This window comes from Phasianus colchicus, chromosome 3, assembly GCF_987193195.1.
Source record: "Phasianus colchicus chromosome 3, bPhaCol1.hap1.1, whole genome shotgun sequence".
NCBI classification, from domain to species: Eukaryota; Metazoa; Chordata; class Aves; order Galliformes; family Phasianidae; genus Phasianus; species Phasianus colchicus.
In genome coordinates, this window is record NC_143438.1 from 91140177 (window position 1) to 91160142 (window position 19966).

General features: G+C 43.2%; 2 protein-coding genes across 10 annotated transcripts in view; one reads left to right on the forward strand and one right to left on the reverse strand.

Annotated features, from left to right (window-relative positions):
- Nucleotides 1-2947, forward strand: part of DENND3 (DENN domain containing 3) — a 38631-nt gene extending 35684 nt beyond the window's left edge. Inside the window, exon 23 of the mRNA XM_031591277.2 lies at nt 1449-2947. Coding sequence (XP_031447137.2) covers nt 1449-1649 — 201 coding nt within the window. The 3' untranslated portion in view covers nt 1650-2947. The remainder of the gene's footprint in view (nt 1-1448) is intronic.
- Nucleotides 2948-7464: 4517 nt separating this feature from the next.
- Nucleotides 7465-19966, reverse strand: part of SLC45A4 (solute carrier family 45 member 4) — an 86592-nt gene continuing 74090 nt past the window's right edge. For 7 of the 9 annotated variants that reach the window (XM_090138061.1, XM_031591279.2, XM_090138059.1 and 4 more), the window contains 5 exons: nt 19769-19948; nt 15006-16081; nt 14808-14907; nt 13600-13811; nt 7465-12908 (listed from right to left, as the gene is read on the reverse strand). In XM_090138061.1, coding sequence (XP_089994187.1) covers nt 12546-12908; nt 13600-13811; nt 14808-14907; nt 15006-16081; nt 19769-19948 — 1931 coding nt within the window. In that variant the 3' untranslated portion in view covers nt 7465-12545. The remainder of the gene's footprint in view (nt 12909-13599; nt 13812-14807; nt 14908-15005; nt 16082-19768; nt 19949-19966) is intronic. The other 2 variants (XM_090138063.1, XM_090138062.1) reach the window with 2 other exon arrangements.

Sequence of the window (19966 nt, forward strand, 5' to 3'; positions counted from 1 at the left end):
ATTTATTGTTTATCTGTTTTCGTAGATGACCTTTTTCTTGTTTAGTTACTGCATGCCTAACTGAACAGAAACAAAAGGGCCAACGTTTCCTACCTAACTATCTTGAGTGCCTGTCATTTTTGGCCTCCAGCTGTACCTGCTGTTTCTGGGTAGTATCAGTAGCTGTGCAAATGACTGTAGTTGTGATACCACATGGATGTGTTTAGGATCAACTTACAAGTAAATAGCTAATATAAGGGAAAAATATTTTCATTTTCCCCTCAGGTTTTCCATATTCCCATCTTGTAGAATGACATTTTCTCAGGAAGTGTCTTATGAGATGGGGAAAGCTTTTTGCATATCCAGCCCTTGGCTAACTTTGTGAACAGAAATGAAAAAAGAGCTTTGGATGCAGCACTCCCCCAAGCAGAGCTGGGTATGTTTTAAGGTGGCTGGCCTCCTCCCACTCACAGTGCTGTCTGGTGCAATGTGTGCTCCTGGGTGTGTCACAGAGGAGAGATCATGAGGTTTCCCAGAGCCTTCTCCTCACCTTACACCTTGATAATCACATTATTACCTTATCACATATTCTCTTACCCACATGCCTCTGGGAGCCTGGACAAAACTATCCACATGAAGACCACAACTCTGTTCTAGCAGACCAGACCAGGTGCCTTGACCTCACCCTGTGTCTTATGGTGGCAATAGCAATGCTATGTAGAAATGCATAAACTCAGCCTTCTTAATTTTTATTTTTATTTTCACTTACGACTGCTGCTCTTTGCCCTTGATAGTTTCAGTTCTTTGAATCTTCTCTATATCCTTGCAGAGGGTGACTGGAACTAGTCATGGCACTCAAGATGTAGGTAGGCTGTGGTTTTTTACAGTGGTGAAGTGACACCTTCTGTTTGCACTGTAGCTGTGAAACTTAAGGCAATCTGAGGGCTTTTGGATGGGACCCCGGGCAACCTGGTCTAGTATCAGATCTGGAGGTTGATGGCCCTGCCTTTGGCAGAGGGGTTGGAACTTAATGATCCTTGAGGTCCCTTTCAACCCAAACCATTCAATGATTCTGTGATTCTTTGGATCAGAATCCTCGTGCTCCATATCTACATGGCAATTAACCCCCTCCTGCTACTCTGCCAGTCACTGAGGCAGTTTACCTTTTTGCAGAAGCTCTGCTGACTTGTTCCTGATAGTGTTTCTTCATGTATTCAGTGATCTTTTTCTCTATTATAACCTTTGCTTTCTTTCCAGGGATGGAAGTCAGACACAAGAGTCTATTTTCTTTTCCCAGAGATCCTCTTCAGAACCTCTTTGTGTGGAGGGGAAGCCATTTCCTCCCAACAAATGCATATATAGGAAATTCTCACTTGTTGCCATTTTCCAGCTTAGTGAAGGAAAACCTTATCTCGACTGTGTCTTAAAATTTCATGAATCAAAAAAATATTGTTTTGTTTTTCCTCCAGATGTGGGTTGGCAGTAGTGGAACATCACAAGGCAAAATCAAAGGGAAGATCTACGTGATCAGTGCTGAGAAGAAGACTGTGGAAAAAGAATTGTTTGGTCACGCTGATACTGTAAAGGCTCTTTGCTCTGCAGAGGACAGATACGTCCTCAGTGGTGCTGGAAAGGAAGAAGGGAAAATTGCCATTTGGAAAGTTGAATAGTTAAGCTATTCAAAATATGTCTACCTAAGGTGGAAAAAAAACCCTTGGGCCTTGGTTACTCTAGCATTTTGCTTCTATTTCAGCCACCTGTCAGTGTTATTTTTGTATTTATTCAGCTATTTTCAGTAGCTACATTGTTGTTGAAAATCAGCTTTGAAATGATTCTCTCCTTGCATCTTGTACTGCACCTGCACATTTGATAAAGAAATGGAAATGTGAGTAGAGGGATCGCTGGCTTTAAACTTAACCATATTTTGTTGTGAAGGATCAGAGTTACAGGCCAAGTCTGTTATGCAGGCTGCATTAAATCAGCTGAAGCTGGTGAGGTTAAGTTCAGTAATTCCACAGGAGCTCTTTCTCAGCAGTGTATATAGTAGCTGGAAATGTTCACTAAAATCAAACAAAGAAACAACAAATCCCAGAACCAAACCAAAAACAAAACACCCCAATGGATTTGTTTGATTCATTGAGTTAATGTAAATGCTGAGTTATTTATCTTTCTGAACTAGCAGCTAGAATTAGCTGGGAAGACTGCCCATTATCACTGTATGTATATATTTATGGTGCTGTATTATTTAAAAGGTAGATACGGGCAGACTCTTTTTGATAGCACTGGAAACTTCCTGCTGCTAAAACAGGATACTTGGATAGTGTCAGTAACTGTTCTTAAACTTGTTCTTCTCCTAAAAACAATGCACGGCACTTGGCATTTATGAAACTGACATTTTTTTTCCCCAATCTGAAATACTTTATTTAACTACTATATGTATTGCATTTGCTTTTGGAAGCAACCTTTTAGTCACTGTGCAAAGAAATCTCTGCCGGTCTTCCCTTCAGCCAACATTTCTGTCATCAGAGGAACTGCTGACATTTAATATAGAACTTCAGAGTCATCAAACTATGCCTTAACTACTGAAGTGGGCATAATCAAATAGCCTTCTAAAGGGTTCTTTCAAGCAGCATTTCCTAATCACTTCCTAATGTACTTTTTTCCATTGATGACAAAATCATCTACAAGTAGAACAGTCTTTGCAGAATAGTTTTACTTGTATCAGTGCTGAGTAAAATGGAACACAATATTTAAATTATTACAAACAGAAGGAACAAATGGGCTGCTACTTTTTCAACAAGTATAAGCTGAAACTGTAGGCCTGATAGAAATGTAAACTACTAAGAGTGTACTGCATCTAATATTTTAAATCTTTCAATGTACTGATGAAAGGTTTTATGTGATGGTAACTGTAATTTTACCTTTTTAGTATTTTTGCAATTGAAGAATATTAAACACTATATTGATACTCTGGCTTTTCTTTGTTCCTTTTTCCTGTGTGATGTAGTGCACAATACAAGAGTTATGATTTTTTTTTTTTTTTTTTTACATTGACTTGCATCACCTCTCTGTGCTAAGAATAATTGCCTGTTTCTCTCTGCATATTCTCCTTTCTAAAAACAGCTTCTGCTGCTCATGTGTCCTCCTTCTGAGCCCTTCATCTGTAACTTCCAGACTCCTTATTTCCCCCCCCCAGGCAGCTGTCTGGCTGCTGGTGGTAGGTGGAAGTAATTATGTTCTGTCTGCAGAGATAAGCAGGAGCTGAGGTGCTGAGGAGATGTCAGTTGTTGCAGGGATGTACCCAGCTACTGCAGCCTGTTTGCCAGTGCCTGTCTGATTCCTGCTACACTCCTTGGACCTTGCTTTGCTGTCTCTACTGGCACCTTGCTTGTGTAAATGTTAGATGACAAAACTAGAAAATACCAATTTTCATGCTTGAACTCTTCTGGAAAATTTATGATGTATTGATTGAATAGCAACATAATTTATTGATTAGATGAGTCCTTTTCAGAACAATGCTTTCTTTAATACCATCTGTTGCTATGGCTGTTGAACACAAGCATATAGGAGTGCAGTTTAACCAGAGCTGGTAAAACCATGTGAAACACAGATCCTTCAACAGTCATCCCTAAGGGCAGGAGTAGCAGCGATACAAATATGATTGATTTGGGGGCACAATGCCATGCTTTTTTTGACTTTCCTCATGAGATGAGAAAGCTCAGGTATGTGTTTACTTACTATTTCTTCTTTGATCCAGTGTTACACACATGACAGTGAACCTGCAGGAATAGGGCTTTGGGGTTTAGTTCAGTTTTCAGTCCACTTGTTCTTTTCCTGCTGTTTGATGGGCCCCTTCGTGGTGGGGAGGCACAGGGGGAGGGATTCTCAGACTCCAGATACCCTCAGAGCTGCTCTTTGCCATGCTGCCTACTAAGAGTCTGGCAAGTTGAGCTGCCAGCGAGCAACACACCTAATCTGCTGATGGATGCTGCCTCTTCATTTGTGTTCTCTGCTCATCTCTCTTGTGAGCTTGCAGTAAGCTGTTTGAGGTGAGAGCACCTTCTAGTTGTGTTCATGACATAACACTGTATTGGCACTTAGCAAGAACTCCTGCAGATGTTGATGTTATAAATGCTGCTGCTTGAATGCTTGGATTTTGTAAAACTGCTGAGCTTTTCAAATCAAAGGTAAATTCTCAGGGCTCAAAATGGGCTGCCAAATAGTGGGGAAGCTTTATGTTCTACTGGCGATTGCCTTCTCCTCAAAATGATGTATAAATATTTATAAATAATGTATAGATAAACCAGAAAAAGTCACTGCATCCTGCCAACCTGTATTACAGCCAGGATTTCAGTTTCCATTTGTCTGGAGAGATTTTGGTCTCTATTGTCTCCACTCAACATCAAGGTAACTGCCTTCCTGAGTGGGAATAAAGACCTCCCAGGCTTCAGGAAGCCACTTTTGGAACAGATGCAGCACTCTGAGCTCTCTTGCCCAGCTGCTGAGCTGCTGTTGGAACTGGTCAGCTGTAACTTGAACCCCCCAAGTCTCCCTGTGCTGCCATTCCTTCCTTTTCTCCTTCTTTGAAGTACTGCTTGCTTCTTGAAAGTCAGCTGCAGTTCAAGGTTGATTTTTGATTCCTTTCTGCTGTTGATTTTTCAGGCCGAGGGGTGGCAGTGTTTGCTTCTAGAAATAAGCTGCATTAACCACGGGGACAGGAGCTGCTTGAGAAGTCCTGCTGTTGCGTGCTGGCTGTGATCTCCTGCGTGGGCTGTGCAGTGAGGTAGGAAACAGCTTCTTTTGCCTTTCAGCCCGTGGTCATGGCTGCTGTAGGGCTGTTGCAGGGATAGGCGCCTTTTTTGTCAGTACTGAATGACCCTTGCCTTTCACTCTCATCTGCTTAGAGCTGGGGAGAAAAGCAGAAACCCATTTTAGCACTGTTGCTGTGACTTGACTTGCCTCTGTCACTCTTCTGTATTTTCAGCCACAATGTTCCTATGGTTGCCTGAAGAACCTACTTTCCTTCCCAGCACTCTCCCCACGACTGCTCCAGGATGCAGCACAGGTGCTGGCTATCACTTGCTGCATGGCTTTAGTGCTGTTCTTGTCTGTGATTGGATCAGATTCCATTTAGGGGCTGAGGACAAAGTAGATGATGCTGGATGTATGCCGAAAGAAAACAGTGGGGTTTTCCCCACTGACCATCATCCTTGCCCCTAGGATTTGGTTCATTCTCTTGCTGTGATGCCCCTTTCATCACTGAAGCCCCTCAGGGAGTGTTTCCCTGTGGGATGGATGCCCCCTGCCTGTTTTTGCTTCTCTGAGCTCCCTCCTCTCTTTGATGTGTCCTTCTGCCTGTTTACCTCTGTGCTTGCATGAGTTTCATGTCACAAGGCTGGGTGTGACAGTGTGAAATTCATGGCGATCCTACAATTTCACTGCTTTAGTGGAGACATACTAGTAGCAGGTGGATGATTGGACTAGATGATCATAGAGGCTTTTTCCAACCTTGGTGATTCTGTGATTCTCCAAGTCTTAGCCTGTGTGTGGCCAACCACACAGTGCACACAAATCCTGCCAGGCACAGCTGCCTGAGCACCCCAGCCTGTCGCATGGGATTGCTAAATCCCTGTTCCTTCCTTGGCAAGTGGCATTACCTCTCCATCAAGCATTGCAGGCTGGTGATGGACATGGGGACTGCATTACCACCCACCACCCCATATGGGAAAAATGGATGTGGGGGGGTTGTGGACAGCCCAAGGGATGCAGGAACTGACCCTCACTTGGGGTTGGTGAAGTGACAGCAGTTTGCTTTTTCCTTTTTTAGGTCCCGTTGCTCTTCCCTGGAACCATCCTGCCCTGTTACTGGAAAGGACTCAGTGAGGTTTCCCATCTTCCCCTTCCTTTGGCATGGTGCACAGAGCTGGTACATGGATGCCTGGGAGGAGATGGATGAACCAAATGCTGTGTGGGCTTTAAATTCTCTGAGCTGATGCCACAGGGCCTGACAAACTGCCTAAGGAGAAGTCACAGACCAAATCCATCAAGCAAATAACTGGAAATTCAACTAATAAAACAGAGCTCTTCATGCTCTAAGTTCAACCAGGCAGCTGGTATGGGTAATCTGATACAGGTGTTCCTTTTGCTTTCCCCTCTTGTCACCTGCAGGGTCTGGGTGCTTAGCCAGTTCTGCTGTGAGCTGGTTTATTTGTAACCCACTTGTGGTTGGTTTCAAATGACCCCATTTCTTCCAGAAACTCTCCTAAGCCCTCCACTGCACAGGGTATCACACTATGGAAAAGGAGAGCAGGAAGAGGCTGATGGGCTGGCAAAGGAGGGGTGAGACTTGAAGGGAAAACCCTCAACTCCCTGTAGTGCTGCTCTCAGCGATAGCATTTGTTGGCTGAGCAGATGACAGCCTTCACCTGGGAATGGGTCAGAACAACTAGGGCAAAAGCAGAATCTGTATTCAGGGATGTGCACCCCTCCTGGGCTGCAGCAGTTTGCTCTTCTGTCTGTATTTCCTCCCCTGATGTACCCAAATGTTCCAAGTATCGGCTCCATCACTAAGTGCCTCCACCCACAAACAACACAGGAATGCAAACCACAAACTCTTACTGAAATGTTTATTAAGATTGAAATTCAGAACAACGGATTGGAACACAATGTCTTGTGGAGTAGAATATCTCTAAATTGATTTTTGTTTTCTATGCATAAATGAAAAAAAAAAACAAGATTATACAAAAAGAACAGAAAGTGCAGAACACAATAAAACAGTTCTCATGCAACAACTCTTTTTTTTTTTTTAACCTTAAAACAGAAAAAAAGCTCAACAGTGTAGAAATAAAAAACATACATACGTTATGCCGTCTACGCACTCAAACATTCATCTGTGACATTACTTTTCTTTATCCCTTTTTCCTCATAAAACTTAACGTTATGTGTTTAACACATGCTTATAAACATTGCTAAACTCAGCAAGAGCTATTATAGTGCCCCAACTTAATAAGTTGATAAAAAAGTAGTTGTCGTACGGCCAGTTCACACAGGAACTAAATATTCTCTTTTTTATTTTTTCTGCTATGAGATGCCTATATGCAGCTTTCTATTAATATGAGGCATTTAAAATAAGCTGGTCATTTGGCTACCAAAAGGGCTTAGTGTTCATGTTACATCAGAATAAAGAGTAATAAATGGGAACTGCCAATTTGTTAATAGCTCAGTCTTTCTGGTTTTGGGGTTGTTTACTACAATTTGGCTACCACTGAGTTGAAAAGGTGCAGGCTAAGGGGATGATTTGCTCAAGGAAGGCTTTGCTTTCAGAACTCTACCCCTCAACTCCAAAATTTAAGGACAACAAGTCAGAGAATGCTGAACTGAACCTGTGTCCTGGCCTTTCTGTAAAGCTTTAGCAGGCCACAAACACAGCAAAAGCCTTTGAATTTGAGAAGAAACTGTTTGTTTTTTTTTTTTTGAGGGAAAATATTTGCCACTAAACAGCTGTAATTTTCATCCATGTCAGACCTCTCCATGGAGAAGAACAAGGCTACAGGACAGGGAGAAGCAGCCAAATACAGACCACCCCCTGGAAATGCAATTGAAATCACATAACAAACTGAATATATGAACCCTACTGCTCGAGCAGACTGAAGCCACGTGCTACTGCCACATTACAGAAGGACAACTGAGCCTTAGAAAGTTATCTAATTTCTGAACTGCCCAGCCTGTTGAGCCTCTAAAGCCAAACAGCAGTTGGTACCTGAGCTCCTGCAGCTTGCCTCTGGGAACTGCTTTTTCTTGATGCAACATGAGAAACAGAAAACTTTGGGTAGCATCACGTTTTAAAATGACCATTTTCAACGCACTTCACGAATGTTCAGCTTTGTCATTTAAGAATAACAGCTAGAGGACTCTCTGTTACCGTAAAGTTTCTGCAAAGAAAAATAAAATTTGGTATCTCTTCTACACAGTCATTCATAACATTTCTGTGCAACATTTGGTGTTCATTACATTTATTTGGCCTATTTAAAGGAAGCAAGAACAAAACAGCTGCAAATAAAACCAACTTCTCTTTCACAACGGATACTTCAGATGCCGAAGCTGCTACATGTGCTTGGAATATCATGCAGGAATTCACTTACTCACTTAAATAGGATATATATTTATAGATGAACTCGTCTCGCATCAGACAAGGATGAGGGGAAAACCTGGAAGAACTCAGTTGAAAACATTGTCGAGTACAGTGACAAAGAGCACACAACCACCAACAGTATTTTGGCCCGAACAGTGTGTATATGGAGCTATATACACACAGACACATGCACACACACACACACACACACCTAAAAAACTCTCAGTGATTGAACTAGAAACCATCGCAGAGTGGCTGGTGAGTCAGCTTCTCATTTAGAGAAAAATTACTGAAAAGAGGAGCGATCACCAAAACTGCTGCTCCCTGCGACGTGACTGCCTGCCTGCCCAGCATGGAGGAAGCTTTCCCAGACATCAACCACAACTTCCTCCACCTTTACTGGCAGGTGTGATCTCAACCCACATTGCTGCAAGGAGATGCACCACAGCCATGAAAAGCCTGCCTTCTGTGATGCTGATAAGGGTGATGAAGGCCAAGCTCAGCACAGGGTGGGCAGATTGCGTTTTTAATGATGGAACTGAGGCTTTATTGAGGTATCTGGCAATAATCATTACTGGTGCTGTTGTCATTCAAGTGCTCAGGGGATTTGGATGAGATGGGAAAGGGATGAGGAAGGCTCAGCCGCGCTCACCACGGCTCTGCAGTTGAAGCTGGGAGGGTAAATGCCAGCTTCCCTCTGAGAAGGAATTATTTCAAACTGCAGGGAAGGGCTCCAAAGGAAAGGGGAAAAGGACACTCTGTGTTTCAAGGAGCACTAACCTCTGCTGGATTTACTGGCTTCCTCCCTCCTGATGATGAAGAACCCACATCTTACCACAACTGCTTACTGCCAGCGCTAGCCAACACAACCAGATTCGTATTATAAAAAGCCTGTTTGGGTCATAAATCTCTATGAAAGTCATCTAACCAGCAGGAAGGGAAACATTCCTAAGAAATTATTGCTTCTGGAATCTGTAATTGCCAGCCACAAACACTTTGAGCCCAGTAAGACTCTGGTGATAACCCAATGGCGCACAATCCTCACTGTGCCTTTCTGAGCGTTGCGGTTTGAGCTGCTCTGATTTCATGTGAAATACTTCAGGATGTGCAGCTTGCTGACCGCAGAGTCCTAGTGAAACACTCAGCTCTATCAGTGTCTCATGGAGGGGCGTTGCACGCCACCCAAGACTGCAGCAAAATTCATTAAAATTGTTTACAGTATAGAGCAACTTGGAGTGAAACCACAAAACCACAAACCTACTGCAGTGAAGGAGATGGAGCACGCAGGATAAGTTGGACTGTTCAGTAATACTGGCAAGCAACAGTGATTCTTGCTGTCATCAGGAATTAAAGTAAAGCCCCTGCAATTCTCTCTTCTGCAATAAAGATGTAAAATCTAATTTATATTTTAATTGTGACCAAAAAAAAAAAAAAGTTCTGTATTAAAAGGTAAAGGATGCATTTAGAAATAAATGAGTGCCCACTCTACCCTGAGATGTGCCAGGGTAAAAAGAAAAGTTCTCAACTTCAAGAGAAAGCATTAATATCAGCAGATGTCGGAAACGATCCCTGCGAGCACAGGGGAAGCGAGTGCAGTGCTTTCACAGCCTGGCCGAGGGACAGGAGGAGATGCTTTGGCAGGGGCTGCCCAAAGTTAGTTCTTCTGGCAATACTACAAATACTTTGGCATGTTTACAATGGATAATTATTTCCTTCGGTTTTGTAGGGCAGTGAAATAGAGCTTCCTGCTACAAAGCAGTGTGCATATTTATGTGTTACAAACACACTAAACAATGCCATAAGCAATCCCATATCTGGATTTTAATGTCAGTTCCTAGAAATGAGGCTGGGACAAACTGGACCTGCTCTGCCTTTGACTGAAACTCCCTAGGTTTGAGATGTCATTCTCCCTCCTCACCGCTTGCCATGACACAGAGAACTAAATAAACGCATGCAACATCAGTCTGCAAGAGGGAGCCTCAGCATCTCCTCCCTCCTTGCAGCTGGACCTTGGTGACTAGACTGTGCTGTGAAAGAAACCCTGGCTTACAAAGGTGCTATGCAGAGCAGTAGTGGTTGGAAGCTACATTCACCATCAAAGGATCTTGTGAGTGGTGGGGAAATAGGTAAGGCTGGCAGCGACCAGAAGAGCTATAAAAAGTGTAGCAGAACCTTGCAAGAAATAAGGTTCACATAAGGAGTACTTGACAGTGTTCATTTAAACAAAAGCAGAATCTTCAGGAAGTTTTAAAAATAAAATAGTAAAGCCACTTTAAAATGTCTAACTCAGCATGTATTTTACACGAATGCCAGTTATAGGGTGAAATATAACACGCATCTCTTCTATATATATGAATATCACCAGAATATATTAAATGTAACTGAGATGATAAAATTCACGGCAGAAGTTCAGTTAAAGTACTTCTCACAACTGCTTTCTTCAGTAAGGTCTTACATTCTTCAGTAGTACTATTCCCCTGTCAGAACACAGTTCACAGTATGTGTTCTAGATAAAAATAATATTCACCTTAAAAAAAAAAAAAAAAGACTTTTTTGAGACGCTTGGAAAAAACCAAAAAAAGAAGTCCCATGCGATTCCATGTACTTTAGTGCTCGGAATTCCACCAGCCTAAACACAGCACTGTCACTCTTGATAGCAGAGGACATCACACTGACAGCCTTCAGCTCACAACACATGTATTGCCACCAGGAATTCGTCACCAATGCCAGCCAAAACTGCATGTCAGCTTCAAATATACCAAAGCATACATTTCTTAAATACATCAACAATTCAAGTAATTTATTAAAAACTGCTTTTCATTTTGAAATATATATTTTTCTTTCGAGTGACTATATTGCAGCATGATTTACACATGCAGTTAAAAGTACTGTAGTATCACAAGTTTGAGGCAGCAGAAATCTTACGATGAGCTGTGATTTGTCTGTTTATAGCACAAGGACTGACTGCAGCCCGTAGGTCCACGCCAAAATGAGGAAACAGCATCACAAACTCCTTAGAAGACGACAGATGGAAGTTCAGTTTCCGAAGTTGCTTTAAGTGGCTGCCGGATCTCTCAGCTTTGTCTGCCCACAGACCAGGGCACTGCCAGCAATCCAAATAAAACTGTAAATCAGATTAGCTCAACTCTTTTAAACTCTTCACAAAAAATGTCTTTGCACTGCAGCTATGTCCTGAACCAAGGAAGGGGCACAGAGGTTGCGCTGATGAAATTGGTAGAGCAGCTCAGAAGAGCTCCAGCCTACAATTCCTCCAAGACAGGGACTGGAACAGCAACACATGTGAGTGGATTGGATTTTAAGGCCTAAAAACTGTTTCTGACACAAATTTCTATACAACCAGACTATGCCATAAAGTTACAGAGGTAGGCCTTTGGTTCACCTTGTTGTACTGACTCTGTGCCTTTAACCTGACTGCTGCGTTCCCAGCCTGGAGGTTAAAGGAGCAAAAAAGTGCAAGTAAGCAATGACTTCCTTCCACCAAATGAGAATTTGCACACCCATCCCACAAAGCTGACCCCAGGGACACCCTCCTCCACGGCAGCTTCATCCAGATATGATTAAGTTTAAATGCCAGGAAAGCCCCAGAGCTCACCAGTAGGCAAAACTCCCAGCTAAAAATTGTCACAGCGTATTCCCATGACATTCATCAAATTCAGCACTTGCAATAAAAACCTGTGAGTGCTGATCACCTCTTCCAGCTGCTGTCCTTCTACCTACAGTTCACATCATGCACCCAATGTCACCTACAAGCAGCAAATTTGGGAGTAATTGTTGAGCTGTAAGACAGAAAGGATTCACAGCAGTTTCTCAGAAACTGCAGTAATTGCTTTTTTCCTTGAAAATGAAACAATTCTGTAGTAATTGCACTAACAAAAATATGACGTCTAAAATTCACGTTCAAGAACTGTAGCTGTCAGACCAATAATATGCTTATGAAAAGAATTGATCATGATGTCTAAGCATTTCATTCAGCTACTGCACTGGTGAAATTGGAAATGTTCAGACAAATAAACAGCAGGAGACTGTAAGTCAAGATAGCTTCCATTTTCAGTTAGTTTAAAAACAGCCGAAAACTTAATTTTTCTAACTGCTAATTGTATACACTGTCTCATGCAGATTATTAAAACTTATTTGAAATCTAAATGTTTTGGTAATAAAAAAGTGTTCAGAAATGACATTTCTAAGTTGTAGAGAAAGCAATTAGCATCACAGCTACCTGTTCAAACCTATATTAAGGACTACAGAACTTCATTTACATTTTGCATGAAACTGCCTTTTCTTCTGCAATTTTAGCTACAAGTAGTGAAGATCCTAATTTGTTTTCCTGGGAAAAAAAAAGAAAAAGAAAAAAAAGAAGAGTTCTTGATCCTGCACCTGCACTCCCTGGAATGTGGGTGAGCAACAAGCGGCGGCCTCACACAGCTGACTCACTCTCCAGCTCCAATGCTGTGGTTCCTTTGCGTGTGAGCTTCAGGACAGTTGGCTTCTCTGCGCTTGTGCTGTTGCCCTCAGTTGTGTCTGGAGGACCCAGTCCTTTCTGTTCTTCCTTTGGCTCTTCATTGACTTCGGGATAAATCACCAAGAAGGTAGCTGTCAAAAACCCCAGGAAAGATCCCACTGAAGCCACCATGGGAATGACTCTGACTGTGCCAACTGCATCCACCACACTACCAAGGGCAGAGGCCACAAGGATCTGAGAGATGTAAACCTGACACGAGAGAATAGCACAGTCTATGCCAAATCCTCGCTTTGAGTTCCCAGGGCTGTGGTGAATGTACTGGAAAAGACAAGAAATATATGTTAGGAGGTAAAACAAGGGAGGAAACCACATATTCCAACACTGGGATCTTCCCTGAACGTCTCAGCCGCAATCAACTTTATGCCATCCTTATGGCACCACACTACGCATGTCCAAATCAACAGCCTCCTTATCTCCTCCTTACACTGAAGCAGATTTTTACTGGGGCACTCCTACATGAATTTGACTCAGGATTAGTTTTTGTAACAAATTTACATGAGACTGTTGGTGAAAATTGTTTCTGTGATTTTAAAAAGAATCTCCCTCCTAATACCGGCACAGAAATGTGTTAAAATATCTGATCCTCATGTGGTTTGTAATCCAAATGTAACAGTTCTAAAATCTGGAAAGTAAAGACGTCCTCAGTTCCAGCAAAAATGAGGACATTACATCTCTCCACATTCATAGCTGCATTTCCAGACTCACCTCAAGATCTAAGACTGCCAAGAATCTATCAAATCCTCTCACACCTCAGCACAGGATAAAGCAATTTTGAGAAAACCCTGCAGAGAACTTCATGCCAACTCCATCTGACTTAATTAGCAGCTCCCAAGGACAAATCTGTGCTACAAGCAGGTTTTTCAAATAACTGGTTTTAGTAAGTCTCCTCTGTCACTTCAATCTTCAGAAAAGTGTTCACGTCCTGCTTTGATCAAAATATTTCACGTACCTCTTTAATATCATGGTATTGTCCCAAAAGTGCATAGGGGCAGTAGGAGATGCTCATAGAAACTATTCCCATAGTGCTGATCATTATCATGGTGACGTACACGTTGGGGAATATCGCCATCACTGCAGTGCCTAGAGAAAATCCCAGCGTGCCCAGGATGTAGATCACTTTTATACTAAGGTCATAGTTGTCCAAGTATTTCTGTAACAGGGCTGCAAAGATCAAGAACAAAACAAATGCCACCTCAGGATTTGAATTTTGGGTGGTCCTGTCTAGAGCCAGGAGTTGGACTCGATGATCCTTGTGGGTCCCCTCCAACTTGGGATATTCTATGATTCAATGTCCTCAGTCTCTGCCTCAAATTACCTCAGTCTCTGTTCAGACACAAGCTGCCCACCTGAACTTTGATTTGATGTTTCTCATCAGAAAGGCAGTCTCCATGATTATAGAATCACAGAATGGCCTGGGTTGAAAAGGACCACAATGATCATCTAGTTTCAACCTCCCTGCTATGTGCAGGGTCACCAGCCACCAGACCAGGCTGCCCAGAGCTACATCCAGCCTGGCCTTGAATGCCTCCAGGGATGGGGCATCCACAGCCTCCTTGGGCAACCTGTTCCAGTGCCTCACCACCCCCAGAGTGAAAAAATTCCTAATATCCAACCTAACCTTCCCCTGTCTCAGTTTAAAACCATTCCCCCTTGTCCTATCACTATCCACCCTTGTAAATAGTCGTGATATTGATCTGTGCAGATGTGCCTGCACATGTCCTGCCAAAGGCAGAATTTAAGTTTGTCAAAAGTTTTCAATTTCAGAGTCTCCAAGTGTAAACTGTTATTGGAAAGCAAGAAAAAGACTTTCAGAAATACTGAATTTTCATTGTGATAAAAGACTTTGCATATGCTCGATCTTCTAACAAGCAAAATTACAGTTTCTTTATGCCCAATTAGATGCAATTCAATACCCTCTGATGCCATTTTGTGCTATATGCCATGTAACCAATCTTTTCATATTTTCCCCTCTACATTTGAAGACATTTTTTAAAATTATTGATACTTAAAGGAATCTCTCTGCTTATGACCACCTGAAATGCTTTTCCAAAATATCCTTCACACAAACAAGGGGGCAGATGCTAACTGAAGCAAAAATAATTTTCACCTTGTAACACACTTATGAGGTGCATTCCACTGCCTTGTGCAGTCTCTTACCTGAACAAACGGCAGCAGTAGCAGCATAGATAACCAGTCCCCAGCATCCCATCTGAACTCCAGCATTATAGGCATGTAACTCAGTTGAATTAGAAGGGGCCTGCGACAAACACAAAAGCAAAGCCACTTTCTTTTAATGAGCACACCCCAGCCATGAGCAGCTGTAAGCAGGTTTGCTAAAGGTAACTGTCCTCTCACCTTTGGATCGCCCTGAAAGATGACCTGACCCATGAAATCTGTATAGAACACAGCTTCAGCAATGATCGAAAACCAAGTTAAGAGGTGACAAACGCACAATCTCAGCAGCTCCTTCGGCATCTTTAGCATAGACAACCACAAGAGTCTGACAGTTGTTTCAGTTTCCCCCTCTTCGCTCTCTGTGTCTCCACTCGAGTTTGTTGTGCCACTCTGATTCCTGTGTCTGTACCTCTGCCGCTGCCGCTTCTGCATGTCATAGATGTCATTCATGCTGCGTGAGGACTTTATCAAGACGATGGCATTGGCCCGACGAAAGCGATAGCGGTGAGAGCCTATTTTGCCATAGTATGAGAAGGTGTATGATGGCTGACGGTAGAACATGTGCCTCCGCCTCCGCATGGAGTTTGAAGTACTGGATTGCTTCATGCCTATTCTAGCGTGTCCATTGAGGAACTCTTTTGGTAGGGAGCCATTCATATTTGGGACTTTATCTTCATTTAAGCGATTATCAAGCAACATTTCCTCCTCTTTCTCATTGTCCCTGAGGAAAGCGGACAGGTGGTTGAGTTTGGACTTCATGATCTCTTGGCTGGTGTTGTGGGGAGTGTTTGGATACGAAGCATCCTGAAAAATGGAAGGTTCGATGTCATGCAGAAAAAGCAGCTCTGATTCAATTTCCAACGTAGCATCGGGCATATGCAGAACAGAGTCACTCTTGCTTCTTACAATGTTCACCTCGAGGAACTCCATATTGAGATCATGCTCTGACTGAACCTCATCGTGGAACATGGAGGCTCCGTATGGCTCCTCCTCACTAATTACATTCAGTCGATTCAGAGGGGGGAGACTACCACTGAATTTGACACTAGAAAGTGTGTCTCCTTCCTCATCAATCCTATCCTGCTGAGGGTTATATTGCTCTTCTTCAATGCTAAAAAGGTGGAGAGCAACAGACACAGAGAAGATAATGGCTGCAAAGAAGAAAAGGACTTGCTCTTGAGATTTAAAAATACCACCCAAGAAAGTCTGTGTCCAGTCCAGTCCTCCTAACATATAACCGATTGCTCCTCCAAGACCTGTGCAAGAGAGAAAGGAGTTTTGTCAATAAGCAATAACCTCCGATCACCAAAAAAGCACACTCAATCTGACAAGAGAGCTGCTTACACCAGACAACCTTAACAAAATCTAAATGAAAGCTTCTTTGATTTTGGTTTCAAAAGTTAAGAAAATGACAGATTAGTTCACTTCTTCAGTAGTACGTCTTCTTTGTGACACGCTGATATATGCTAACTCAGGGCCACATGGGAGGGAGTTTCAGGACTAATTTCTGATGTCCTGTGCCCTCAGGGTTTTCATGCATCCATAAATACACAGAAGAGAAAATAAGATGCTTTCGTGCAAAGCTGTGTTTTTTGAAGCAGTATGGCTGCTACTGCATGGGAGGCAGGCAGTTGCTCCCATATTCTCAAAGGATGTGAGGCACCTGAAGTGTATATGTTCGGGGAAAAGTGGTAAATATAGCAGGACTGTGTTTACAGAAGATGTCTTCAGATTGATGTCTCTGAGTCATAGAATCACCAAGGTTGGAAAAAGCCTCCAAGATCATCCAGTCCAACCACCCACCTACCACCAATACTTCCCTGCTGAATCACGTCCTTAGTACATCTAAACATTCCTTGAACACTTCCAGGGACAGTGACTCCACCACCTCCCTGGGCTGCCCATTCCAGCACCTGACAACCCTTTCAGAGAAGAAATTTTTCCTAACATCCAACCTGCATCTCCCGTGGCACAGCCTGATACTATTCCATCTCGTCCTATTGCTAGTTATGCCTTAGAAGAGGCTGATACCCTATCTCACCACAACCTTCTTTCAGGGAGTTGTAGAGAGCAATATGGTCTCCTGAGTCTCCTCCAGACTGAACAATCCCATACTAAACAATCCCAACAAATGAACACATACTGCTAATGAAAGGTACAACGGTAACTCAGTTGTCTGTCAGTTACTGCCTTATTCTCATTTCTACATATATAAGGCTCATTAACAAGTATAGTACCTGGATTTAAATCTATTTTCACTTTACAGATATATTAAGATACATTCTCTTTCAGGTTACACTGCTGTTACTTTCTCCTCTGACAAGAAGGAATCGGGATTAACAAGAGACACCACCTGAATTTGCTCCAGTTTCCCACTACTCAGTTTTGTCTGTTCAGCATAAACTTCAGAGCAGGGACTATCCCATTTTCACAGAATTGCAGGGGTTGGAAGGGACCTCAAGAGATCACTGAATCCAACTCCCCTACTAAAGCAGGTACCCTACAGTAGTTTTCACAGGTAGGCATCCAGACAAGTTTTGAATATCTCTATAGAAGTAGACACCATAACCTCTCTGGGCAGCCTGTTCCAGTGCTGCATGACTCTAGTCATAAAGAAGTTATTTCACATGTCAGTATCGAACTTCCTATGTACACGTTTTAGGCTGTTACTCCTTGTCCTATCACAACACACCACCAAGAAGAGCCTGGCCTCATCCATTTATCTTCCACCTCCCTTCAAATATTTATAAACATTTCTCAGATCCCCTCTCCGTCTTCTTTTCCCCAGGCTGAACAGACCCAAGCTACTTTACTTATATGGCAGATGCTCCAGATTGTTTATCATCTTTGTGGCCCCCTGCTGGATTCCTTCTAGGAGATGCCTGTCTTTTTTGAACTGAAGTGCCCAGAACTGGACACAGTAGTCTAAATGTAGCCTCACTGGGGCAGAGGAAAGGGGAAGGATAACCCTCTTCGACCTGCTGGCCATGCTTTTTTTAATGCACCCCAGGATACCACTGGCCTTCTTGGCCACAATGGTACTCTGCTGGCTCATAGCCAACCTTTTGTCCACCAGAACAACCAGGTCCTTCTCCGCAGAGCTCCTCTACAGCAGGTTATCCCCTAACCCGTACCGATGCTTCTGGTTACTCCTCCTCTGGTGCAAAACTCACTTGTTCTTGTTAAACCTCATTAGGTTCCTCCCTGCTCAACTCTCCAGTCTGTCCAGGTGTTGCTGAATGGTAGCACAGCCTTCTGGCGTGTCAGCCACTCCTCCCAGCTTTGTGTCACCACCAAATTTGCTGAGGTTGGACTCTATCCCTTCATCCAGCTTGTTGATAAAGATGTTGAATAAGACCCAACCCAGCACTGACCTCTGAGAAACTCTGCTAGTTACAGGGCTCTGGCCAGACAGTGCACCACTGATGACCACCCTCTGAGCTCTGCCAGTAGGCCAGTTCTCAATCCCTCTCACAGAAAATGTGGGATAGATGAGTGCTTGGTGAGGTGAATTTTACAACGAGGATGTTGTAGGAGACAGGGTCAAATGCCTTGCTGAAGTCAAGGTATATAACATCCACTGCTCTCCCTCCCCTCATCTACCCAGCCAGTGATGACATCACAGAGGGCTATCAGGTTAGTCAAGCATGATTTTCCCTTGTGAATCCACACTGATTACTCCTGATATCCTTCTTCTCTTCCAATCACTTGGAGATGGCTTCCAGAACAAGCTATTCTATCACCCTTCCAGGGACAGAGGTGAAACTGACCAGTCTGCAGTTTCCCAGATCCTTCTTATCCTTTCTGAAGACTGGAATGGCAGCAGCTATATCTCCCAGTCTTCAGGCACCTCTCCCATTTACCAGGACCTTTCAAAGATGATAAGAGAGTGATTCTGCAATCACTTCTGTCAGTTCCCTCAGCACATGTGGGTGCATCCCATCGGGGCCCATCCTGAGCTTGGAAGAAGTGGTGTTTAAGCACCAACTAGCTCTCACGGGCCCCCTGCTTTCTAACACTCTAGCTCATGGGACATAGAACTATAGAATCCTTAGAGTTGGAAGGGACCTCTGAAGACCATCTAGTCAAAATCCCCTGCAGTGAATAGGGAAACGACAGCTACATCAGGTTGCCTTTATCCAGCCTTGCCTTGAAAGTCTCCAGGGGTGGGGCATCAACAACATTACTAGGCAATCTGTTCCAGTGCCTCATCACCCTCATTGTAAAAGATTTTTTCCTTATATATAACGTAAGTCTGCCCTCCTTGAGCATGAAGCCATTTCCCCTTGTTGTATCACCACAGATCCTGTTAAAGAGTCTGTCCCCTTTTTTCCTGTAGCTCCGCTTCATATGTAGAAAAGCCACTATCAGGTCATCTCTGAGCCTTCTCTTCTCCAGGCTGAACAGCCCAAGTAGATCTCTGAAGAAGTTAAAGTTGGCTCTCTGAAGTCCAGGGTAGCAATTTTACTTATTGCTTTGCACCTTCCACAAAAGATCTTGAACTCACCATATTGTGATTGCTGCATCCCAAGCTTCCCCCAACCATCACAGCCCTGACCAGCCTTTCTAGTAAAAACAAGGTTAAGTAGCACACCCCTTCTCCTTGGCTCCTCCACCATCATTTTGGCTACACAGCATCAAGTACCTAATTTTAAGTAAGTGATTGAAAAGGTTTATAATACAACTATACTGTTGCTTTGGGCCACAAGGTATGTGCTCTTTGTAGTTATCTTTTATACTGTATAAGTATTTTTTCTATTCTTTGCCTAGTGGTTCATACAGGTATTTTCTCCAAGGCAGTTACACTGTGAGCTTCAAAACTGCTAAGAAAGTGGCAGTGGTAAATTATGAAAAATAAGCAGTGAGAAATCAATTCAGTCACAACTTGGGCATCAAGAAGAGACGGCAGCTGCCAGCCAGCAACACATCAGTTGACTACATACCAGCTGAAAAGGCGTGGATGTTAAGGGCCATATCTTGTTCTTCACTGTCCACCACGTCCAACAGGTATGCCCGAATTGGCCCTTCTGTTGCATCAGCACAGAAGTCCAACACCACAACACCAAGCACTGTGAGGACGATGCCGATGGGCTGCTTGTCTGGGACATCGCCAATAGCCAGACCTGAGGAAAAACAGGTGA